The 26,878-nt window shown below is 40.1% G+C and overlaps 1 protein-coding gene across 1 annotated transcript in view; it reads left to right on the top strand.

Moving 5' to 3' along the window:
• ZNF41 (zinc finger protein 41) overlaps positions 1-26,878 on the top strand; it is a 108,012-nt gene that overhangs the window by 31,794 nt on the left and 49,340 nt on the right. The window contains exon 2 of the mRNA XM_036996358.2: positions 21,100-21,152. Coding sequence (XP_036852253.1) covers positions 21,100-21,152 — 53 coding nt within the window. The remainder of the gene's footprint in view (positions 1-21,099; positions 21,153-26,878) is intronic.

The following is a 26,878-nucleotide window of genomic DNA, read 5'->3' as shown; positions in this document are numbered from 1 at the left end:
AAGCAACCTAAATGTCCATCAGTAGATGAATGGATAAAGAAGATGTGGTACATATACACAAAGGAATATAATTCAGCCATAAGAAAAAAATTGATCCTACCATTTGCCAACAACATGGATGGAACTAGAGGGTATTATCCTCAGTGAAATAAGCCAGGTGGAGAAAGACAAGTACCAAATGACTTCACTCATTTGTGGAGGAGTATAAGAACAAAGAAAAACTGAAGGAACAAAACAAGCAGCAGAATCACAGAATCGAAGAATGGACTAATAGTTACCAAACGGAAAGGGACTGGGGAGGATGGGTGGGAAGGGAGGGATAAGGGTAGGGAAAAAGAATGGGGGCATTACGATTAGCATGTATAATGTGGGGGGCGGCACGGGGAGGGCTGTGCAACACAGAGAAGACAAGTAGTGAGTCTACAGCATCTTACTACGCTGATGGACAGTGACTGTGAAGGGGTATATGTGGGGGACTTGGTGAAGGGGGGAGCCTAGTAAACATAATGTCCTTCATCTAATTGTAGATTAATGATACCAAAGTGAAAAAAATAAAAAAGAATTTTTGCATCTATGTTCATGAAAAATACTAGTCTGTAGGTGTTTTATTGTACTTTTTTTCGTTAGATAATGGGATAATTTGTGAAGAAACATTCTATTTTCAAATACAAGTGATAACAAAATGTGCAAAATTTGCTATGCAAACCACATATCAACCCGGCAGGAAAACATTAACATGATCAGTAAGGTAATATATTTTTGTACTCTTTGTATAGTTTTGGTATCAGGATTTATGGAATGAGCTAAGAAGAATTCTGTCTTCTATTTTCTGAAAGAGATGGTGTGGAATTAGTGTCAATTCTTCTTGAAAAGTTTATGGAAATCAGTGAAATCATTTAGGCCTAGAAATTTCTTTTTCAGGAATTGTTTTTTAAATTGAATATTTAATTTCCTTAATAGTTAAGAAGTTATTCAAGTGAACTATTTCATATTGGAAGCGTTGTGGTAGTTTGTATTTTTTGAGGAACTGGTCTATTTAATCTAAATTTTCAAATTTAATGTCATTGTATTCTTTACTATCCTTTTGATGTCTGCAGGGTCTGTAATGATAGCCCTTATTTCACTCTTAATATTAATCATTTATGTCTTCTCTGATTTTTTTCTTTGTCAGTCTTACTAGAGGTTTGTTTCTTTTATTGTTCTTTTTGGAGAACCAGCCTTTTGTTTCATTGGTCCTTTCTTTTTTTCTGTTTTCAGTTTCATTGATTTCTGCTCCTGCTTTTATTATTTCCTTTTTTCTGCTGTCGTTGGGTTTATTTTGTTCTTTTCTATTGGAGTATAGTTGATATCATAGTTTCTTGAGATGAGAATTTAGATGATTGATTTGAAGCTTTTTCCCTTTTCAAATGTAAACATTTAGTGCTACAAATTTTCATCACAACACTGTTTTTAGCCTTGAGCAGTTATTATGCACCAGTTATCAATCCCAGGGGGGGGGTTCCCAACACTTTTACCCAATGCATCTTTGTATCACAGTCACCAAGGAAAACACATTACAGTCAAGCATTAGATGGAACACCACTTTACTCACATAGAGAAGAGACAGAACAAGATCAACAAGATTATTGTCAGTAGTGTGCATCAGTCCCTCATGGCTAGTGGGTCCCCTGGCAGCCAAATCAGAAATAAACATAGTAAAGAGACTCAACTCCACTAGTTAGCCAGGAAAGAGAAATTAAACTAAGATACTACTCACACCCCCTCAAGCTGTGGTGGATAGATCCCAGTCACTCTCCTTTGGAGTCTGAAATACTGAAAGCTTCCGGCATGCCTAAGGACGATTGATGTACAAACTTTAGCAGATCAAAATAACACACATTCAGTCTGAAATAGGGAAAGATATCCCCATACAAGTTGATAAGCACAACACAGCATGTATGGGCTCTTTAATCTCTTGTTAAGGAAGTGTTCCAGGCCCAAGGCCCATGCTTATGAGGCCATGTCAGAGTTGAGTCTACAGGCATGAGACTGCCTTTCCAACATAGCTGTGTCTCACAAATTTTGATATGTTGTATTTTCATTTTCATTCAATTGAATGTATTGTTTTAATTTACCTTGACACCTCCTCTTCCTTAGATTATTCCTGGTGCTTGGATTATTTAGAATTTTGTTGTTTAGTTCCTCCTACCTTTTTGTTATTGATTACTAGTTTGATTGCATTATTGTCAGAGAACATACTATGTGTCGTTGCAATTCTTTTACATTTGTTGAGGTTTATTATATGGTCTATATGGTATACATTCTGCACACACTTGAAAAGAATGTTTATTCTGCTATTGTTGGGTGGTGTGTTCTATAAATGTCATTTAGATCCTGTTCTTGCATTCTTTTATAACCTTGCTGATTTTCTATCTAGGTCCATCCATTGAAAGAAGGGTTTTAAAGTCTCTAACCATGATTGTGAATTTGTTTATTTCTCTTATCAGCTCTATCAAAAATTCCTGCACATATTTTATAATTCTGTTGCATGGTGCATACACATTTAGGATTGCTATATCTTCTTGGTGGGTTGACCCTTAATCATTATGTAATGTCCTAGTCTGTCCCTGGGTAATTTTCTTTATTCTGAAGTGTACTCTATTCAATATTAATAAATCCACTTCTTCCTTTCAATTATTGTTTGCTTGACATATATTTTTCATTCTTCTACGATCAACCTATATATATCATTATATTTGAAGTGAATTTCTTGTAGACCTTTGTAGCTGGGTCATGATTTTTTTTTGGTATCATTAATCTATAATTACATGAGGAACATTATGTTTACTAGACTCCCCCCATCACCAAGTCCCCCCCACAAACCCCATTACAGTCACTGTCCATCATCATAGTAAGAAGCTGTAGAATCACTACTTGTCTTCTCTGTGTTGCACAGCCCTCCCCGTGTCCCCCACCACATTATACATGCTAATCATAATGCCCCCTTTCTTTTTCCCCACTCTTATCCCTCCCTTCCCACCTATCCTCCCCAGTCCCTTTCCCTTTGGTAACTGTTAGTCCATTCTTGGGTTCTGTGAGTCTACTGCTGTTTTGTTCCTTCAGTTTTTTCTTTGTTCTTATTCTCCACATATAAGTGAAATCATTTGGTACTTGTCTTTCTCCACCTGCCTTATTTCACTGAGCATAATACCCTCTAGCTCCATCCATGTTGTTGCAAATGGTAGGATCTGTTTTTTTCTTATGGCTGAGTAATATTCCATTGTGTATATGTACCACAACTTCTTTATCCATTAATCTACTGATGGACACTTAGGTTGCTTCCATTTCTTGGCTATTGTAAACAGTGCTGCAATAAACATAGGGGTGCATCTGTCTTTTTCAACCTGGGCTGCTGCATTCTTAGGGTAAATTCCTAGAAGTGGAATTCCTGGGTCAAATGGTATTTCTAATTTGAGCTTTATGAGGAACCTACATATTGCTTTACACAAATGGTTGAACTAATTTACATTCCCACCAGCAGTGTAGGAGGGTTCCCCTTTTTCCACAACCTCGCCAACATTTCTTGTTTGTTTTTTGGATGGTGGCCATCCTTACTGGTGTGAGGTGATATCTCATTGTGGTTTTAATTTGCATCTCTCTGATGACAAGTGGTGTGGAGCATCTTTTCATGTGTCTGTTGGCCATCTGAATTTCTTCTTTGGAGAAGTGTCTGTTCAGCTTCTCTGCCCATTTTTTAATTGGATTATTTGCTTTTTGTTTGTGGAGGTGCATGAGCTCTGTATATTTTGGATGTCAAGCCTTTATCGGATCTGTCATTTATGAATATATTCTCCCATACTGTAGGATCCCTTTTTGTTCTTTTGGTGGTGTACTTTTCTGTACAGAAACTTTTCAGCTTGATATAGCCACACTTGTTCAGTTTTGCTTTTGTTTCCCTTGCCCGGAGATATGTTCATGAAGAAGTCACTCATGTTTATGTCCAAGAGGTTTTTGCCTATGTTTTCTTCTAAGAGTTTTATGTTTTCATGACTTACATTCAGGTCTTTGATCCATTTCTAATTTACTTTTGTGTATGGGGTTAGACAATGATCCAGTTTCATTCTCTTATGTGTAGCTGTCCAGTTTTGCCAACACCAACTGTTGAAGAGGCTGTCATTTCCCCATTATATGTCCATGGCTCCTTTATCATATATTAATTGACCGCATATGTTTGGGTTAATATTTGGACTCTCTATTCAGTTCCACTGGTCTATGGGTCTGTTCTTGTGCCAGTACCAAATTGTATTGATTACTATGGCTTTGTAGTAGAGCTTGAAGTTGGGAAGCGAGATGCCCCCTGCTTTATTCTTCCTTCTCAGGATTACTTTGGCTATTTGAGGTCTTCTGTGGTTCCATACAAATTTTTAAACTATTTGTTCCAGTTCATTGAAGAATGTTGTTGGTATTTTGATAGGCATTGCACTGAATCTGTAGAGTGCTTTTGGCCGGATGGCCATTTTGACAATATTAATTCTTCCTAGCCAAGAGCATGGAATGAGTTTCCATTTGTTAGTGTCCTCCCTAATTTCCCTTAAGAGTGTCCTGTAGTTGTCAGGGTATAGGTCTTTCACTTCCTTGGTTAGGTTTATTATTGGGTATTTTATTCTTTTTGATGCAATTGTGAATGGAATTGTTTCCCTTATATCTCTGTCTGGTAGTTCATTGTTAGTGTATAGGAAAGCAACAGATTTCTGTGTATTAATTTTGTATCCTGCAACTTTGCTGGTTCAGATATTAGTTGTAGTAGTTTTGGAATGGACTCTTTAGGGTTTTTTATGTACAATATTATGTCATCTGCAAATAGTGACAGTTTGACTTCTTCTTTACCAATCTGGATTTCTTGTATTTCTTTGTTTTGCCTGATTGTCATGGCTAGGACCTCCAGTAGTATGCTGAATAACAGTGGAGAGAGTGGGCGTCCCTCTCTTGTTCCCAATCTTAGAGGAAAACCTTTCAGCTTCTCACTGTTAAGTATGATGTTGGCTGCGAGTTTGTCGTATATGGCCTTTATTATGTTGAGGTACTTGCCATTTTGTTGAGAGTTTTTATCATGAATGGGTGTTGAATTTTGTCAAATGCTTTTTCAGCGTCTATGGAAATGATCACGTGGTTTCTGTCCTTCTTTTTATAGGTGTGGTGGATGATGTTGATGTATTTTCGAATGTTGTACCATCCTTGCATCCCTGAGATGAATCCCACTTGATCATGGTGTATGATCCTCTTGATGTAATTTTGAATTTGGTTTGCTGTTATTTTGTTGAGTATTTTTGCATCTATGTTCATCAGGGATATTGGTCTGTAATTTTCTTTTTTGGTGGGTTCTTTGGTTTTAGGGTCATGCTGGCTTCATGGAATGAGTTTGGAAGTATTCCCTCTTCTATTTTTTCAAAAACTTTGAGGAGAGTGAGTATTATGTCTTCTCTATATGTCTGATAAAATTCAGCGGTGAATCCGTCTGGCCCAGGGGTTTTGTTCTTGGGTAGTTTTTTGATTACTGATTCAGTTTCATTGCTGTTAATTGTCTGTTTAGATTTTCTGTTTCTTCCTTGGTCAGTCTTGGAAGGTTGTATTTTTCTAGGAAGTTGTACATTTCTTCTAGGTTTTCCAGTGTGTTAGTATATAGATTCTCATAGTATTCTCTCATAGTTCTTTGTATTTCTATGGGGTCCATCATGATTTTTCCTTTCCCATTTCTGATTCTGTTGATGTGTGTAGATTCTCTTTTTTTCTTGACAAGTCTGGCTAGAGGCTTATCTATTTTGTTTATTTTCTCAAAGAACCAGCTCTTGGTTTCATTGATTTTTTTCTATTGTTTTATTCTTCTCAATTATATTTATTTCTTCTCTGATCTTTATTATGTCCCTCCTTCTGCTGACTTTAGTCCTCATTTGTTCTTCTTTTTCCAATTTCAATAAATGTGACTTTAGACTATTCATTTGGGATTGTTTTTCCTTCTCTAAGTAGGCCTGGATTGCTATATACTTTCCTCTTAAAACTGCCTTCGCTGCATCCTATAGAAGTTGGGGCTTTATGCTGTCACTGTCATTTGTCTCTATATATTGCATGACCTCTGTTTTAATTTGGTCATTGATCCATTTCTTATTTAGGATCATGTTATTAAGCCTCCATTTTTTGTGAGCTTTTTGTTTTCTTTGTATAATTTATTTCTAGTTTTATGCCTTTGTGGTCTGAGAAGTTGGTTGGTAGAATTTCAATCTTTTTGAATTTACTGAGGCTCTTTTTTTTTTTGAGAGGGCATCTCATATTTATTGATCAAGTGTTTGTTAACAACAATAAAATTCTGTATAGGGGGGATCAATGCTCAATGCACAATCATTAATCCATCTCAAGCCTAGTTCTTGTCAGTCTCCAATCTTCTGAAGCAAAACGAACAAGTTCTTACATGGTGAACGAATTCTTACATAGTGAAAAAGTTCTTACATGGTGAACAGTACAAGGGCATTCATCACAGAAACTTTTGGTTCTGATCACGCATTATGAACTATAAATAATCAGGTCAAATATGAATATTCGTTTGATTTTTATACTTTATATGTGGATCCCACATTTCTCCCTTTATTATTATTATTATTTTTATTTTTAATAAACTGCTGAAGTGGTAGGTAGATGCAAGATAAAGGTAGAAAACATAGTTTGTTGTTGTAAGAGAGCAATTGTAGATGATCAGGTGTGTGCCTGTAGACTATGTGCTAATCCGAGCTAGACAAGGGCAATAAAACATCCATGGATGCAGAAGCTTTCTCTCAACACAGGGGGAGGAGTGAGGTTCTAAGCTTCACCACTGTTCCCAAATTTCTCACCTAATGGCCCCCACGACTGTGCCTGTCTTAGGTTGTTCCTCCGTTGAGGAATCTTACCCGTCTCTGGCTAACCAGTCATCTTCCGGAGCCATACAGGAAAATGTAAAGTTGGTAAGTGAGAGAGAAGCCATATTGTTTGAAAAGGTTAGCTTTTTACTTCTTTTCAGATTTATGCCCAGTGGCTTCTATGCCCAGCACTTGTCTCGAGGTATCTTTACCACCTGGAGGAATTATGATACTCAGTAAATTCGATATGAGGCACGAATTCTATTTAAGGGTTGTATTAGGAAGGAAGAAGAAAAGCTATAGAGATAGCATATGGAAGAAAACATGGGAGGATTGATTATTTCTTTGGCATATCTTCTTGTAGAGTACCTTAAGTATGTATAGGTTTTAAACTACTAACTTGCACACACATATTAACATAATAGGAATATGGTGACATAAACAAAGCAAATCTATAATTACCATCCATCTCCAGTGAAGCCAAGAAAACCATTTAGGCACCCTAGGCATTTGTGAAAATTAGTCTATGATATGATGGATATTGTCCAACTGTACTTGAACAGTCTGAGAGAGATCAGACAAATTAAAGCAACACATTTCTGGGATCTGTTCACATCCCATATGTTCTTTTAACCGTAGATAGTCTATGGTTGTAAGATTTTGTAGCGCTATGACTTGCACCCCTCCCAACTCCTCACTGAGTTCCAACAGTACAGATCCGGTCAAATTAGTTGTCTCACTCTATGCACATGCCAGCCTAGACATCTCCCTCCTCATTCCAATGGCAAGTCCAGGAAACGGTAGGGTGGACGCAGCCACAATCGCAGCATTGCCCGGATCCCTGTGGAGGCTTTTTTTTTTTTTTTTAATTTTTATTTATTTATTTATTTTATTTTATTTTTTTGAGAGGGCATCTCTCATATTTATTGATCAAATGGTTGTTAACAACAATAAAATTCAGTATAGGGGGGTCAACGCTCAATGTACAATCATTAATCCATCTCAAGCCTAATTCTCGTCAGTCTCCAATCTTCTGAAGCATAACGAACAAGTTCTTACATGGTGAACGAATTCTTACATAGTGAATAAATTCTTACATGGTGAACAGTACAAGGGCAGTCATCACAGAAACTTTCGGTTTTGATCATGCAATATGACCTATAAACAATCAGGTCAAATATGAATATTCGTTTGATTTTTGTACTTGATCTATATGTTGGTCCCCCATTTCTCCTACTATTATTATTTTTTTTATTTTTAATAAAATGCTGAAGTGGTAGGTAGATGCAAGATAAAGGTAGAAAACATAGTTTAGTGCTGTAAGAAGGCAAATGTAGATGATCAGATGATCAGGTGTGTGCCTATGGACTAAGTATTAATCCAGGCTAGACAAGGGCATCAAGACATCCATGGATGCAGAAGATTTCTCTCAAAGCAGGGGGGGTGAGGTTCTGAGCCTCACCTCTGTTGATCCCCAAATTCTCACCTGATGGCCCCCCTGTGACTGTGCCTGTCTTAGGTTGTTCCTCCCTTGAGGAATCTTACCCGTCTCTGGCTAACCAGTCATCTTCCGGGGCCATACAGGGAAATGTAAAGTTGGTAAGTGAGAGAGAAGCCATATTGTTTGCAAAGGTTAGCTTTTTACTTCTTTGCAGATTTATGCCCTGTGGCTTCTATGCCCAGCACTTGTCTCAAGGTATCTTTACCACCTGGAGGAATTATGATACTCGGTAAATTCGATATGAGGCACGAATTCTATTTAAGGGTTGTAATTAGGAAGGAAGAAGAAAAGCTATAGATGTAGCATACGAAGGAAACTTGGGAGGATTGATTATTTCTTTGACATATCTTCTTGTATAGTACCTTAAGTATGTATAGGTTTTAAACTACTAACTAATTTGCACACATATATTAACATAATAGGAATACGGTGACATAAACAAAGCAAATCTATAATTACCATCCATCTCCAGTGAAGCCAAGAAAACCATTTAGGCACCGTAGGCATTTGTGAAAATTTATCTATGATATGATGGATATTGTCCAACTGTACTTGAACCATCAGACAAATTAAAGCAGCCCATTTCTGGGATCTGTTCACATCCCATATGTTCTTTTAACCATAGATAGTCTATAGTCATGAGATTTTGGAGTGCTACAACTTGCACCCCTCCCAACTCCTGGTTGAGTTCCAACAGTACAGATCCGGTCAAATTCGTTGTCTCACTGTATGCACATGCCAGCCTAGACATCTCCCTCCTCATTCTTATGGCAAGTCCAGGAGATGGTGGGCTGGATGCAGCCACAACCGCAGCATCGTCCGAATCCCTGTGGAGGCTTTTTGATGATCATCCCCCGGCACAAGTCCTCCAGAGAGTGCTGATGCCGGAAGCTCCTCCTCATATCGTATCTTAGTTCATTTTCTGGGTATCCAAGCTAGGCCTTGATCTCCTGCATAGAAACAAACAGACCCTTTGCCCACACTTTGACATGCCCTCTATACCACTGTGTAGAACTCATTGGAGGTCAGCACACAGGAACTGCTTTTTTTTTTTTTTACTTTTATTAAGAGAAAGCAATATTATCAGAAAAGAGTACCTCCATAGCTGATCATCTGACACCCTTCAAGTGATCGACATTAAGGATATTTAAAGCATGCGTTAATCTTTGATTTACCAATTGTTTTATCCTATCAAGGAGTAATCCCCCTTTTCTTTCTTTCTTTTCTTTTTTTTTAATCTTTAATTTACACTTACATGAAGAATACTATGTTTACTATGATCTCCCTTATATCAGGTCCCCCCTAAAAACCACCTTACAGTCACTGTTCATCAGCATAGCAAAATGTAGAATCACTACATGTCCTCTCTGTGTTGTAGAGACCTCCCTCCCCTTTCTGCCTCGCCCCCATGCATGCTAATCTTAATACCCCCCTTCTTCTTCCTTCCCCCCTTATCCCCCCCTGCCCACCCATGCTCCCCAGTTCCTTCCCCTTTGGTACCTGTTAGTCCATTTTTGGGTTCTGTAATTCCGCTGCTGTTTTGTTCCTTCAGTTTTTCCTTTGTTCTTATACTCCTCAGAAGAGTGAAATCATTTGGTATTTCTCTTTCTCCGCTTGGCTTATTTCACTGGGCATAATACTCTCCAGCTTCATCCATGTTGCTGAAAATGGTAGGATTTTTCCTCTTCTTATGGCTGAGTAGTATTCCATTGTGTATAGGTACCACATCTTCTTTATCCATTCATCTACCGATGGACATTTAGGTTGCTTCCAATTCTTGGCTATTGTAAATAGTGCTGCGATAAACATAGGGGTGCATCTGTCTTTCTCAAACTTGATTGCTGCGTTCTTAGGGTAAATTCCTAGGAGTGGAATTCCTGGGTCAAATGGTAAGTCTGTTTTGAGCATTTTGATGAACCTCCATACTGCTTTCCACAATGGTTGAACTAATTTACATTCCCAACAGCAGTGTAGGAGGGTTCCTCTTTCTCCACAGCCTCGCCAACATTTGTTGTTTGTCTTTTGGATGGCAGCTATCCTTACTGGTGTGAGGTGATACCACATTGTAATTTTAATTTGCATTTCTCTGATAATTAGTGATGTGGAGCATCTTTTCATGTGTCTGTTGGCCATCTGTATTTCTTTTTTAGAGAACTGTCTGTTCAGTTCCTCTGCCCATTTTTTAATTGGGTTATTTGTTTTTTGTTTGTTGAGGTGTGTGAGCTCTTTATATATTCTGGACATCAAGCCTTTATCAGATCTGTCATTTTCAAATATATTCTCCCATACTGTAGGGTTCCTTTTTGTTCTATTGATGGTGTCTTTTGCTGTACAGAAGCTTTTCAGGTTAGTATAATCCCACTTGTTCATTTTTGCTGTTGTTTTCCTTGCCCGGGGAGATATGTTCAAGAAGAGATCACTCATGTTTATGTCTAAGAGGTTTTTGCCTATGTTTTTTTTCCAAGAGTTTAATGGTTTCATGACTTACATTCAGATCTTTGATGCATTTTGAGTTCACCTTTGTATATAGGGTTAGACAAAGGTCCAGCTTCATTCTCCTATATGTAGCTGTCCAGTTTTGCCAGCACCATCTGTTGAAGAGACTGTCATTTTGCCATTGTATGTCCATGGCTGCTTTATCAAATATTGATTGACCATATATGTTTGGGTTAATTTCTGGAGTCTCTAATCTGTTCCACTGGTCTGGGGCTCTGTTCTTGTGCCAGTATCAAATTGTCTTGATTACTATGGCTTTGTAGTAGAGCTTGAAGTTGGGGAGTGAGATCCCCCCTACTTTATTCTTCTTTCTCAGGATTGCTTTGGCTATTCGGGGTCTTTGGTGTTTCCATATGAATTTTTGAATTATTTGTTCCAGTTCATTGAAGAATGTTGCTGGTAGTTTCATAGGGATTGCATCACATCTGTATATTGCTTTAGGCAGGATGGCCATTTTGACTATATTAATTCTTCCTAGCCATGAGCAGGGAATGAGTTTCCATTTGTTAGTGTCCCCTTTAATTTCTCTTAAGAGTGACTTGTAGTTTTCAGAGTGTAAGTCTTTCACTTCTTTGGCTAGGTTTATTCCTAGGTATTTTATTCTTTTTGATGCAATTGTGAATGGAATTGTTTCCCTTATATCTCTGTCTGGTAGTTCATTGTTAGTGTATAGGAAAGCTACAGATTTCTGTGTGTTAATTTTGTATCCTGCAACTTTGCTGTATTCCGATATCAGTTCCCGTAGTTTTGGAGTGGAGTCTTTAGGGTTTTTTATGTACAGTATCATATCGTCTGCAAATAGTGACAGTTTAACTTCTTCTTTACCAATCTGGATTCCTTGTATTTCTTTGTTTTGTCTGATTGCCGTGGCTAGGACCTCCAGTTCTATGTTAAATAACAGTGGGGAGAGTGGGCATCCCTGTCTGGTTCCCGATCTCAGAGGAAATGCTTTCAGCTTCTCGCTGTTCAGTATAATGCTGGCTGTGGGTTTATCATATATGGCCTTTATTATGTTGAGGTACTTGCCCTCTATTCCCATTTTGCTGAGAGTTTTTATCATGAATGGATGTTGAATTTTGTCAAATGCTTTTTCAGCATCTATGGAGATGATCATGTGGTTTTTGTCTTTCTTTTTGTTGATGTGGTGGATGATGTTGATGGATTTTCGAATGTTGTACCGTCCTTGCATCCCTGGGATGAACCCCACTTGGTCATGGTGTATGATCCTCTTGATGTGTTTTTGAATTTGGTTTGCTAATATTTGGTTGAGTATTTTTGCATCTACATTCATCAGGGATATTGGTCTGTAATTTTCTTTTTTGGTGGGGTCTTTGCCTGGTTTTGGTATTAGGGTGATGTTGGCTTCATAGAATGAGTTTGGGAGTATTCCCTCTTCTTCTATTTTGTGGAACACTTTAAAGAGAATGGGTATTATGTCTTCTCTGTGTGTCTGATAAAATTCCGAGGTAAATCCGTCCGGCCCCGGGGTTTTGTTCTTGGGTAGTTTTTTGATTACTGTTTCAATTTCTTTGCTCGTAATTGGTTTGTTTACCAATTTTTTTTGTGTGTGTTTCTTCCTTGGTCAGTCTTGGGAGGTTGTATTTTTCTAGGAAGTTGTCCATTTCTTCTAGGTTTTCCAGCTTGTTGGCATATAGGTTTTCATAGTAGTCTTTAATAATTATTTGTATTTCTGTGGGGTCTGTCGTGATTTTTCCATTCTCATTTCTGATTATGTTGATTTGTGTTGATTCTCTGTTTCTCTTAATAAGTTTGGCAAGAGGCTTATCTATTTTGTTTATTTTCTCAAGGAACCAGCTCTTGGTTTCATTGATTTTTGCTATTGTGTTATTCTTCTCAATTTTGTTTATTTCTTCTCTGATCTTTATTATGTCCCTCCTTCTGCTGACTTTAGGCCTCATTTGTTCTTCTTTTTCCATTTTCGATAATTGTGATGTTAGACTATTCATTTGGGATTATTCTTCCATCTTCAAGTGTGCCTGGATTACTATATACTTTACTCTTAAGACTGCTTTTGCTGCGTCCCAGAGAAGTTGGGTCTTAGTGTTGTTGTAGTCATTTGTTTCTATATATTCCTTGATCTCTATTTTGATTTGTTCATTGATCCATTGATTATTTAGAAGCATGTTGTTATGCCTCCATGTGTTTGTGAGCCTTTTTGTTTTCTTTGTAGAATTTATTTCTAGTTTTATACCTTTGTGGTCTGAAAAATTGGTTGGTAGAATTTCAATATTTTGGGTTTTGCTGAGGCTCTTTTTGTGGGCTAGTATGTGGTCTACTCTGGAAAATGTTCCATGTGCACGTGAGAGGAATGTATATCCTGTTGCTTTTGGATGTAGAGTTCTATAGATGTCTGGTAGGTCCATCTCTTCTAGTGTGTTGTTCAGTGCTTCTGTGTCCTTACTTTTTTTCTGCCTCGTGGATCTATCTTTTGGGGTGAGTGGTGTGTTGAAGTCTCCTAAGATGAATGCATTGCAGTCTATTTCCCTCTTTAGTTCTGTTAGTATTAGTTTCACAAATGCTGGTGCTCCTGTGTTGGGTGCATATATATTTAGAATGGTTATATCCTCTTGTTGGACTGAGCCCTTTATCATTATGTAGTGTCCTTCTTTATCTCTTGTTACTTTCTTTGTTTTGAAGTCTATTTTGTCTGATATTAGTACTGCAACCCCTGCTTTCTTCTCACTGTTGTTTGCCTGAAATATGTTTTTCCATCCTTTGATTTTTAGTCTGTGCTTGTCTTTGGGTTTGAGGTGAGTTTCTTGTAAGCAGCATATACATGGGTCTTGCTTTTTTATCTATTCTATTACTCTGTGTCTTTCGATTGGTGCATTAAGTCCATTTACATTTAGGGTGACTATTGAGAGGTATGTACTTATTGCCATTCCAGGCGTTAGATTCATGGTTACCAAGGGTTCAAGGTTAGCTTCTTTAGTATCTCACTGCCCAACTTAGCTCGCTTATTGAGCTGTTATATACACTGTCTGGAGATTCTTTTCTTCTCTCCCTTCTTATTCCTCCTCCTCCATTCTTCATATGTTGTGTGTTTTTTTCTGTGCTCTTTTTAGGAGTGCTCCCATCTAGAGCAGTCCCTGTAAGATGCCCTGTAGAGGTGGTTTTTGGGAAGCAAATTCCCTCAGCTTTTGCTTGTCTGGGAATTGTTTAATCCCATCATCATATTTAAATGATAGTCGTGCTGGATACAGTACCCTTGGTTCAAGGCCCTTCTGTTTCATTGCATTAAATATATCATGCCATTCTCTTCTGGCCTGTAGGGTTTCTGTCGAGAATTGTGATGTTAGCCTGCTGGGTTTTCCTTTATAGGTGACCTTTTTCTCTCTAGCTGCCTTTAAAACTCTTTCCTTGTCCTTGATCCTTGCCATTTTAATTATTATGTGTCTTGGTGTTGTCCTCCTTGGATCCTTTCTGTTGGGGGTTCTGTGTATTTCCATGGTCTGTTCGATTATTTCCTCCCCCAGTTTGGGGAAGTTTTCAGCAATTATTTCTTCAAAGAGACTTTCTATCCCTTTTCCTCTTTCTTCTTCTTCTGGTACCCCTACAATACGAATATCATTCCTTCTGGATTGGTCACATAGTTCTCCTAGTGTTGTTTCGTTCCTGGAGATCCTTTTATCTCTCTCAGTGTCAGCTTCTATACAGTTCCTGTTCTCTGGTTTCTATTCCTTCAATGGCCTCTTGCATCTTGTCCATTCTGCTTATAAATCCTTCCAGGGATTGTTTCACTTCTGTGATCTCCTTCCTGACATCTGTGATCTCCCTCCAGACTTCATCCCATTGCTCTTGCATTTTTCTCTGCATCTCTGTCAGCATGTTCATGATTTTTATTTTGAATTCTTTTTCAGGAAGACTGGTTAGGTCTGTCTCCTTCTCAGGTGTTGTCTCTGTGATCTTTGTCTGCCTGTAGTTTTTCCTTTTCATGGTGATAGAGATAGTTTGCAGAGCTGGTATGAGTGACAGCTGGGAGAGCTTTCCTTCTTGTTGGTTTGTGGCCTTCCTCTCCTGGGAGAATAGCAACCTCTAGTGGCTTATGCTTGGCAGCTGTGCGCAGACAGGGCTTCTTCTACCTGCCAGGTTTCAATGGGGTTTATCTCTGCTGTTACTGTGGGTGTGGCCTGGCTGGGGCTGCTCCTCCAAAATCGTGGAGCCCTGTTGGAGGGGGAGGAGCCGGGAAGGTATTTATCTCTGTAAGGGGCCTCTGTGCTCCCTGTTGCCCAGGGGGTTAGAGTCCCCAGAGATCCTCAGATTCCCTGCCTCTGGGCTATGTGTCCTGTCCTGCCCCTTTAAGACTTCCAAAAAGCACTCTCCAAACCAAAACGACAACAGCAACAACGAAAGAGGAAAAAAAAGAAGAGGAAAAAACGCGCGTTTTCTTTGTCCTCAGGCGCCGGTCTCAGGCACCCGCTCACCAGTCTTGCTGCCTTGTTTCCCTGGTATTGGGTCCCTGTCCCTTTAAGGCTTCCAAAAAGCACTCGCCAAAAAAAAAAAAAAAGGGAGAAACGCGCGACATTGTTTGTCCTCAGGTGCCCGTCTCAGGCCCCTGCTCACTGGTCTTGCTGCCCTGTTTCCCTAGTATTGGGATCCCTGTCCCCTTAAGGCTTCCAAGAAGCTCTCACCAAAAAAAAAGGGAAAAATGCACAATTTTCTTTGTCCTCAGGCGCCGGTCTCAGGCACCCGCTCACCGGTCTTGCTGCCCTGTTTCCCTAGTATTGGGGTCCCTGTCCCTTTAAGGCTTCCAAAAAGCACTCACCAAAAAAAAAGGGAAAAACGCGTGTTTTTCTTTGTCCTCAGCCACTGGTCTCAGGCACCCGCTCACCGGTCTTGCTGCCCTGTTTCCCTAGTATTGAGGTCCCTGTCCCTTTAAGGCTTCCAAAAACACTCACAAAAAAAAAGGGAATATTGCACGATATTCTTTGTCCTCAGGCGTTGGTCTCAGGCACCCGCTCACTGGTCTTGCTGCCCTGTTTCCCTAGTATTGGGGGTCCCTGTCCCTTTAAGGCTTCCAAAAAGCACTCACCAAAAAAAAAGGGAAAATCGCGCGATTGTCTTTGTCCTCAGGCACCAGTCTCAGGCGCCCGCTCACCGGTCTTGCTGCCCTGTTTCCCTAGTATTGGGGTCCCTGTCCCTTTAAGGCTTCCAATAAGCCCTCGCCAAAAAAAAAAGGGAAAAACGCGTGATTTTCTTTGTCCTCAGGTTCCATTCTCAGGCACCCGCTCACCGGTCTTGCTGCCCTATTTCCCTAGTATTGGGGTCCCTGTCCGTTTAAGGCTTCCAAGAAGCACTCACCAAAGAAAATGGGAAAAATTCACGGTATTGATTGTCCTCAGGTGCCAGTCTCAGGCACCCTCTCACTGGTCTTGCTGCCTTGTTTCCCTAGTATTGGGGTCCCTGTCCCTTTAAGGCTTCCAAAAAGCACTCGCCAAAAAAAAGGAAAGGGAAAAACGCGTGATTTTCTTTATCCTCAGGCGCCTGTCTCAGGCACCCGCTCAGCGTTCTTGCTGCCCTGTTTCCCTGGTATTGGGGTTCCTGTCCCTTTAAGGCTTCTAAAAAGCGCTCGCGAAAAAAAAAAAAAAGGGGAATAACGCGCGATTTTCTTTGTGCTCAGGCGCCGGTCTCAGGCACCCGCTCACTGGTCTTACTGCTGTGTTTCCCTGGTATTGGGGTCCCTGTCCCTTTAAGGCTTCCAAAAAGCACTCACCAAGAAAGAGAAAAAAACCGCTCCTGTTTCTTTCCACCCGCTGGGAGCCGGGCGGAGGGGCGCTCGGGTCCCACCGGGCCAGGGCTTGTATCCTACCCCCTTCGTGAGGCGCTGGGTTCTCGCAGGTGTGGATGTGGTCTGGATGTTGTCCTGTGTCCTCTGGTCTCTATTTTAGGAAGAGTTGTCTTTGCTATATTTTCATAATTCTATGTGGTTTTGGGAGGAGAGTTCCGCTGCTCTACTCATGGTGCCATCCTGGCTCCGCTCCCACTGAGGCTCGTTTTGTGGCCTACTATGTAGTCTATTGTGGAAACTGTTCCATGTGCACTTGAAAAGAATGTGTATCCTGCTGCTTTTGGGTGTAGAATTCTGTAGATGTCTGTTAAGTCCATCTGTTCTAGTGTGTTGTTCAGTGCCTCTGTGTTCCTTACTTATTTTCTATCTGGTGGATCTGTCCTTTGGAGTGAGTGGTGTGTTGAAGTCTCCTAGAACGAATACATTGCATTCTATTTCCTCCTTTAATTCTCTTAGTATTTGTTTCACATATGTTGGTGCTCCTGTATTGGGTGCATATATATTTGTAATGGTTGTATCCTCTTGTTGGACCAACCCTTTTATCATTATGTAATGTCCTTCTTTACCTCTTGTTACTTTCTTTGTTTTGAAGTCTATTTTGTCTGATACAAGTACTGCAACATCTGCTTTTTTTCCCCTATTGTTTGCATGAAATATCTTTTTCCATCCCTTCACTTTTGGTCTGTACTTGTCTTTGGATTTGAGGTGAGTCTCTTGTAAGCAGCATATTGATGGGTTTTGCTTTTTTATCCATTCTATTACTCTGTGTCTTTTGATTGGTGCATTCAATACATTTACATTTAGGGTGATTATTGAAAGATATGTACTTATTGCCATTGCAGGCTTTAGATTCGTGGTTATAAAAGGTTCAAGGGTTGCTTTTTTTACTATGTAACCATCTAACTTAACTCACTTATGAATCTATTATAAATGCAGTCTGATGATTCTTTTTTCTCTGCCTTCTTATTCTTCCTCCTCCATTCTTTACATGTTAGGTGTTTTATTCTGTGCTCTTTTGTGTCTCCTTTGACTGCTTTTGTGAGTAGTTGATTTTATGTTTTGCCTTTAGTTAGTATTTGGTTGGTCTGCTTTCTTTGTTGTGATTTTATTTTCTCTGGTGACATCTATTTTGCCTTAGGAGTTCTTCCATCTAGAGCAGTCCTTCTAAAATACCCTGTAGAGGTGGTTTGTGGGAGGCAAATTCCCTCAACTTTTGCTTGTCTGGGAATTGTTTAATCCTTCCTTCATATTTAAATGATAATCGTGCTGGATATAGTATTCTTGGTTCAGGGCCCTTCTGTTTCATTGCATTAAATATATCATGCCATTCTCTTCTGACCTGTACGGTTTCTGTTGAGAAGTCTGATGATAGCCTGATGGCTTTTCCTTTGTAGGTGACGTTTTTTCTGTCTCTGGCTGCCTTTAGTACTCTGTCCTTGTCTTTGATCTTTGCCATTTTAATTACTATGTGTCTTTGTGTTGTCTTCCTTGGGTCCCTTGTATTGGAAGTTCTGTGAGCTTCCATGGTCTGAGAGACTGTTTCCTCCCTCAGTTTGGGAAGTTTTCAGCAATTATAAGACACTTTCTATCCCCTTTTTTCTCTTCTCCTTCTTCTGGTACCTCTATAATGCGAATATTGTTCCGTTTGGATTGATCACACAGTTCTCTTAGTATTCTCTCATTCCTGGAGATCCTTTTATCTCTCTCTGACTCAGCTTCTCTGTTTTCCTGTTCTCTGATTTCTGTTCCATTAACGGCCTCTTGCACCTCATCCAGTCTGGTCTTAAGTCCTTCCAGAGATTGTTTTTTTTCTGTATTCTTGATCCTTTAGCTCTTGTATAGTTCTCTGCAGGTCCGTCAGCATGGTTATGACCTTTATTTTGAATTCTTTTTCAGGAACATTGGTTAAATCTATCTCTGCAGGCTCCCTCTCAGGGGTTGTCTGGGTGATTCTGGAGTGGATCAGATTCTTCTGCCTTTTCATGGCTATAGAGGTAGTCGTGGGCAATTGGCACATGTGTTAGCTGGGATTACAAAGTCCCTTCCTGCTTGCTGGTCACCTTGTCCTTCTCGGAGCAGCTTCCAGTTTTATTTCTTGAGCTGCCGCAGGTCGGGCAGTTGTCTGGGCAGCCCAGAGCCCTGAGGGGAGGGGCAGGTGCTCCAGATGTGCTCTCCTGTGAGAACGGCAACCCTTGGTGCCCTGTCCCGGCTTCCTCTGTCTGTGCGTGCCAGCGGGGCCTCTGAGTCTGGCCTGGGTGGCTGCGGAGGAGGCTCTGCGCAGTTGCTGTGGGCACAGCCACTCTCAGGCTGCTCCCCTGCTATGGCGGGGCCACAGTGGAGGAGGAATGGATGGGAGACTGTTTATCACTGTGAGGGACTTCAGAGCTGTGCTGCCTCCCAGGGGGCTGGAGCGCCTGAATTTCCCCAGGATTCCCAGCTGCTGCACTGAGTGTGCCAGGATGCTTCCATCCAGCTGTGAGGCCCCTATCCCTTTAAGACTTTCAAAAAGCACTCGCTTTTCTTCTGTCCCAGGGGTGCCAACTGCGGGGACCCGCTCGCAGATTTTACTGTTCCGTTTCCCTAATATCCAGCACACCACGCCGTGTGTGTCTGCGCTCCCGGTGCAAATTACTAGAGCTGGTTGTTTAGCAGTCCTTGGCTTCCACTCCCTCCCTACTCTGACTCCTTTCCTCCTGCTGGGGAGCTGGGGTTGGGGGTGGTACTGGGTTCCTGCCAGGCCGTGGCTTGTATCTTACCCCCTTCATGAGGTGCTGAGTTCTCGCAGATGTAGATGTAGCCTGGCTGTTGTACTGTATCTTCTGGTCTCTCTTTTAGGAATAATTGTATTTGTTGCATTTTCATAAATATATATGGTTTTTGGAGGAGATTTCCACTGCCCTGCTCACGCTGTCATGTTGCCTCCTGTGGTCATGATTTTTTAAACCTAATCTGCCAATCTTTCTTGTATAATTGGTGTATTTATAACTTTTACACCTTATTTTATATTTATATGTTAGGGTTTAAGTCTGTCATACTTTGTGTTTTCTTTTTGTTTTTCTCTTTTTCCTACATTTCTTTGGGGCATGTGAACATTTTAAAGAATTCATTTTGATATACCTATATTGTTTTCCAGGGGATCTCTATATAGCTTTTTAACTAGATGTTCTATGTCTCATGTAACATATGAACAACTTATCAAAGTCTACTGCATCCTTTTACCACTTCCAGAGAAGTGTGGAAACCTCACCTACTTTGCATCCTTTTATTCTCCCCTATTTATAATTTTGTTAAATAAATATTACATACATTGAGCACCACATCAGTGGTATTATAATGTTTACTTCAACTGTAAAACATAATTTGGAGAAGGAAAGTATATTACATTTCCATATATTTTTGCTCTTTCCATGTTCTTTCTTCTTTATTGATGTTCCAAGGTTCCTTCTTTTATCATTTTCTTTCTGTTTTGAGAATTTCCTGTAGCCAGTCTTTTATGTAGGTCTATTGGTAACAAATTCTCTTAGTTTTCCTTTATCTGAGAATATCTTGATATCTCCTTCATTTCTGAAAGACATTTTCTATGGATATTGGATCCTGGGCTAACAGTTTTTGTTGGCATTTAGAAAATGTTGTGCCACTTCCTTCTGGTTTCTGATGAGAATCTTACTGTCTCCCAAATTGTTTATCTTTTATAGGTAATGTGTCATTTCTCTGGCTGTTTTGAAGATATTTTCTTTGTCTTTAGCTTTCAGAAGTATGACTATGATGTGTCTTGGTGTGGATTTTTGTTGTTGTTTTATTCTGTTTGGGTTCATTCAGCTTCTTAAATCTCTAAGTTGATGTCATTTGCTAAATTTGTATATTTTCAGCTATTATTTCTTCAAATACTTCTTTATCTCCACACTCTTTCTCCTCTCCTCTGGGACACCCATAACTCAATGTCAAATCTTTTGTTATAGTCTCACATGTCCCTGAGGCTCTGTTCATTTTTTTCCAGTTAATCTTTCCATTGTTCAGATTTGTTTATTTCTATTCTGTGTTCAAGTACACTGATTCTTTGTCCTCCCCATTCTATTCTTGAGCCTATCCATTGAATTTTTTGTTTCAGTTACTATATTTTTTAGTTGTTAAATTTCTGTTTGTTTCTCCTTTATATCCTCTGTTTCTTTGCTGAGATTTTCTATGGTTTCATCTATCTTAAGCATTTTCATAATTGCTGAGTGAAGCATTTTTATGATGGCTGCTCTAAAATCTTTGTCAGATAATTCCAACATCTGTGTTCTCTCAGTGTTGGCATCTCTTCATTGTCTTTTCTCATTCAGGTTGAGATTTTCCTTGTTGTTGGTGTGGCATCTGATTTTTTATTATGTCTAGGTATTTTGGGTATTATAAGGCTCTGGAATTTATTTAACTCTCATGTTTTACAGGCCTTCTTTGACAGAGCTCTGTTTGGTGAAGTGAGATGTCACCTCATTACCAGGTAGGGATGGAAGTCCAGCTTCTCCACTTGGCCTCTTTGGTGGGTTCCAGGGTGGTGGTGGGGGCTTATTATTGATCAGTGGGAATAGGAGTTCAGCCTCTGCACTATACCTGTGAAGATACCACCCTGGTTGAGAGGGGAGTAGTTAGCTCCTGTTGCTTTCCCAGTGATGTCCACTGACACTGGTGGCAGAAGTGCCCTTGTCACTGCTTAGCCTTGGTGAGAGCTGCAGTAGGCCTCCTCTGACATTGCCTCAGTGGGGCGGGGGAAGGATGCTTTGTTATCTCTGGGTGAGGATGGAAGCCCAGAATCCCCACATGGTCTCCACTGTCACTGAGGGGCTGGAGCAGGGGGCTGGAGACTGGGGCCGCAGGTGCTTCTTATAGCCTGAAAAAGGTGGAAGTAAATCTAGACTCTCCACTAGGCCACAGATGTTAGTCCTGGGGGTGACGCTGCAGTGTTTTCTGTGGTGTTTGACTTGAGTATAGCCATTACTGTCTAAAAGTTTTCTGTCTTGCTGGACTGCCCCTTTCCTGGTCCTTTGACTAGAGTGAGCAGGAATTTCTTGGGGCAGCTTTTGTCTGCACTGTTGGCCTTTGTGGGTTGCCAGCTCTCACTCACCGAGCCACTTAGTATATGTGAGGCTGAAAGAAAACCCAGAGAAATCACTGCCTCAGCACTTTTTGGATGTCACGATCCCTAGCAATCTGCATTCTTCACTCCAAGTTTCAGAGTCTTCCTAAGTTTTACATATAATGTCCAGAGTTTTCAGTTGTATTTAGCAGGAAGAAAAGGTAATAGGTAAAATTATATCTACTTCATCTTCCAGAAGAGTAAGTCCCCATAATTATGATTTTTAAGACTTCATGTGGTTCCATGCATTTGTGCTAGTTTTACTTATATATGTTGAACAACCCTAAAGGTTTATGCAGGTTAGTACTTCTTTATTATGTATTTTATTATTAAAAGAGGTCCCCATTTTTTGCTCATCTTTTGAGCACTTTGGGCCTTAATTTCCACCTTAATATTATTTCTAGACCAGCTTCCATTTTCTTGCATTTGTCTGGTATATTGTATATTTTTTAAAATGTTATTGAATTGTAACATAATATAGAAAAGTACACACATGCACATTTAGCTCAATGATTTTTTAGCAGACAGAGCAAACCTGTACAACCACCACCTAGATCAAGAAATAAAGCATTCTACTAACACTCAAGAAGCACCCACTGTGTTTTTTTCCAGTCACTAACTTCTTCTCAAGGAGTACCACCAATATCCTGACTTCTAATGGCATAGGTTAGTTTTATTTTTGAAATTTATATAAATGTAATCGTACAATTTTGATTCATTGCTCTTTTGGGATTGGCTTCTTTGGCCAACATAATATTCACAAGATGAGGTTCATGCATGTTATGTGTAGCAGTTTGTTCTTTCTTGTTGTTATATAGTATTACCTTATATGAATATAGGACAGCTTATTTATCCATTGTAATGTTAATGGGCATTTACATAATTTTAGGTTTTGAATAAAGCCACTAAGAACACCATCATCCCCATCTTTTGGTAAATATATGTTCACATTTATCTTGAGTATACACCTAGGGGTAGAATAGCTGGAGCATAGAATATTGCATATGTTCAGCTTTAATAGACACTACCAAAGTTTCTGCCAAATGTTCCTAAAAAACAAGAGTCTCAGGTGTTCATATCCTCACCAGCTCTTGGTTGTTTTCCATCTTTTTCATTTTAGCCATTTCTAGTCCATATGGAGGAATATCTGATTGTAGTTTAATTTACATTTCTTTGCTAACTAATGATGTTGAGCTATGCTTATTTGCCATTTGAATATCTTCTTTGTGAAGTGCCTGTTCCTTTCACTCTTTTTCTATTGCTCCTACTGCTTTCTAAGAATTCTTGATATATTTAAGATATGAATTGTTTTTCAGATAAAAGTATCACAGTTATCTTCTTCCACTGGGATTTGCCTTTACACTCTTAATTTTGTCTTCTGATGAACAGAAGTCCTTAATTTTAAGGTAGTCCAATTTAATAATCTTTTACTCTACCAGCTATCAACACTTACTATGAAGCACATTAATTAAGGTAGAGTAGTACTGGTTCACAAATAGACAAATAGGCCAATGGAAATACAGACTTTGGGAATGAACCCCCACATATATGGTCACAAAATGACACTGAGGAGCAGCAAAAAGAGGATAGTCTTTTGAATAAGTGGTGCTGGATCATCTTGACATCCACATGAAAGAAATGAATCTTGACCCTAACACATACCACGCACAAAAATCCTTTCTAGGAAGATTATAGATCTAAATGTGAAAAAGAGAAAAAGAAAACTTTTAGAAGACAGCATTAAACATCTTTCTCACCCTGACATAGGCAAAAATTTCCTAAGACATAACAAGTGCCAACCATAACAGGAAGAAGGATAAACAACATGGCATATTTCTGTCCAATGCTTTCACATTTCACATCTTTATCTTTTTGTTTTAGATATGTAACAATTATATTTTGGTTTTTTCACCCAATCCCATAGTCTTTGTCTTCTATAGGAGAATTCAGCTCATTCAGTTTAATTGAATTATAATATATTGGATTTTGTGCCTCCTATTATTTTATATTTACCATTTATTTTATTTAGTTGATATTATCATTCCTTCCCTTTTCCTATTTTTCTGGTTTGGTCACACTTCTCTTAATTCCCTCTATGCTCTTGTTATTTTGGATTTCTGAGAGATTGGAAATTTAATTTTTTAATTAATTTCTTATAGTAGTCGCCTTCATGTTCCTTACAAATATGATTGTCTATATTTTCACTATTACTAGATCCATATAGTGTTGTAATACTATATGTATCTAGTAATAGAGATGTGTAATTTACCTTCTCATTTCACTCAGTAGGTTTTCTCAGGTTATTTTAAATTTTCCACTTAGTAATAGTAATAATTTTATTTATTCCAAATGCCCAGTTATGTTATTTTTCTTTATTCAGGTACAACTATATATAAATTGCAAGAATCACTTCTCAAAACTGCTTTACTCCAGTTTTGAGGTTTCTGTTACTATTCAATTTATAATTGTTTAGACTATTCCCTTGAGTATATTCCTGAGATAGGAATATTGGCATATAATGTTATACATGCTTTTATAGCTAAAGTTGTCTCTTTTGCTCTGACAGAAGAATGGTATCAAGCTAGGGTGGGTTTAAAATTCTTGAATCTCAGTTCCTTTCTCTCTAGACGTTTTCTTCTAATATGGCTCCTAGTGTTGTAAGTTAAGTCTAGTGCCATTGTGATCCCTCTCCACTGTAAATAGCATGGATGTGTTTTAGGTTTCCTTTTTATCCTTTAAATTCAATGCCAAACCAGATTGGGTTGACTGGGTTCCTCTGGGAGTCAAGGACTCAGGGGATTTCTGTGGGGAAGGATCAGTGAGTTAGGGTCCAAGAGGATTAGATAACCCAGGGCTTGTAGTTATCATTCATATTGGGGCAGTGAGCAGCAATCTTGGGGGATTCCTGAAGAAAAATAATTAGAAACGTATGTGGGTAAGTGATTGGGATACTGTAGAAATTCTTGAAGTTTTTTAAGAGTTGGGAGATACGAATATCTGAAGTCATCTATCAGCACATGAGTTATTGATTGGGACACTGAGGTGGTGAATGATTGATTGCAAGCCTGGGGTTGCATGTCTTTGGGAGTCAGTTTTGGGTCCCTACAGGGGTCACTGATTAGGACCTGTGGACATCGGTAATGGCAGAACTGTGAGTTAGTACATGAGGGACCGGAAGGCCCATCACAGGGTTTTATGAGAGTCACTGATTCCGTGTATGGGCTATGAGTTATGAGGTTCTGTAGGAGGTCACGTTTGGCCCCCAAGGGCCATTGACCTTGCCAGTGGTTGGCTTTCTATTAAGGATGTGTTGCCTGTGTTGGTGATGATTTAAGGAGTCTACACCAACTGGGACACAGGTTCCATCAAGCAGTGTGGGTTATGCTTTCGCAGCCTGTGCAGACATGCTAGGTTTCAGGGCCCAGGTGGGAGCTGGGGGAGGGAAGCAAACACTGTACATTTTCATCCTTGGCAGAAGAATGTTAGTTCTATAAGTTGCCCAGAATGTACACTGAGTTATACAGAAGCTTGGTTTATACATATGTGACATGGTCACTCCTCAGCTGGAGTACTTTGATGGTAGCAGGAAACAGAAATAATGTTTATTGTGATTCTGCCATGTATAGAATACCATATGGCGCAGGTGTTAAGAAAATGCACTTTGAAACTAGGCATACTTGGGTTTGAATCTGTCCATACTTCCTCCTAATCTGAGTGACCTTAGGGCAAATTTCTTATTATTTATGAACAGCACTATCTGATGGTAAGTGGGAATAAGAATAATAGTAATACCTAGCTCACAGGGTGAGTGTGAAAATTAAATGAGATACCTAATAAGATATGCCTTGCACCTTATGATAATAGCAATATTTAATATCAATGGAGTGTTTTCCAGGTGCCAAATAAGTGAACGCTTTAGAGGCATCATGCCATCTAACTCTGACAACCCCATGAGATGGTGTTCTCACCCTCGTTTTAAGATGAAGAAACTCAGACTAAAGTGATTTGCTCACACTCTAGCTGGAACATAGAAGAACTAGAGCTAGAATTCAGACCCTCATTCATTTTATTCTAAATCTCATGAGTTTTCAGCATACTCAACACTGATACTTGGTGTTGGTTTTACTGAACATTTCTCTTCCACAGTGCCCAGCACAGAGAGCTGCCTCTTGGTGTCCCCAGGAAGCATTTGTGGGGTGAATGCTGAATGACTGACCAAGTGGAATCTCTGTGGAGCCCCTGGGCCAGACACCCTAGTGAAGGCTGCAGGCTCTTCCTTCCCACCCCGGCAGCTGCCTGAGCCCATAGGTGCCTGCCTGGCATCGAGCTCCTGGGAAGAGCAGCATTGTCAGCAAGAGAGCCTGAGGGCTGAGGCCCAGCGGGAACATGCCAGCAAACAGGAGCTCGCCCCCATGGTCCCTGGGCCTGGCTGCAGGGGGCCATGGCGGCTTGTGTGAGGTGAGCAGGCAGAGGACCTCAGGGTAGGAATTCATTCAGTGAGGAGATAGACCCAACCTGTCACCAGGCCTCCAGGCAGGGCCAGGTGGCTCACAGGAGCCACAGACTGTGGACTTGCTGCTCCTAAGACAGCTCACCATCCTCCTGAGGTGTGAGCACCATGTGGGTGGTGCCCCACAGCCAGAGCCTTGTGCATTGCAGTGAAAAACGTGATGTGGCTGATGGAGGAAAGGTGGGGTGGGAGGCTCAGCCCCACAGCTGGGGAAGGGGGAGGCAGCTCCCTGCAGGGGGTCTGCAGTGGATGTTCAGGTGGGGGTGGCCACCAGCCCTAGCCAGGAAATGCTACCCTTGACCCCCAGCACTGGCCCTTCACTCTCTATCAGCCTTTTGCAGGTGCTCACCCTGTCCTCACCAGAGCCTCCTTTCCCCCTGGTCCCTGGGGTTTGCTAATTTCTCCTCTATCCTGATCTAGGGCAGAAAATCCCTTTCTTTGGAACTTAGAGGATGGCAGGGTAGGAGGGTGACAACAGTTTCTAGGCCTCTTCTAGTTCTTCCTCCTTTCAAAGATGAGTTACATGGCCTAAGAAGGGACATGACTTGCCCCGGCAGCTGACTGTGAGTGACAGCACTGGACC

This window comes from Manis javanica, chromosome X (assembly GCF_040802235.1).
Source record: "Manis javanica isolate MJ-LG chromosome X, MJ_LKY, whole genome shotgun sequence".
Taxonomy (NCBI): Eukaryota; Metazoa; Chordata; class Mammalia; order Pholidota; family Manidae; genus Manis; species Manis javanica.
The sequence above is the reverse complement of the archived record's forward strand: the minus strand, read 5'-3'. Positions and strand labels throughout refer to the sequence as shown.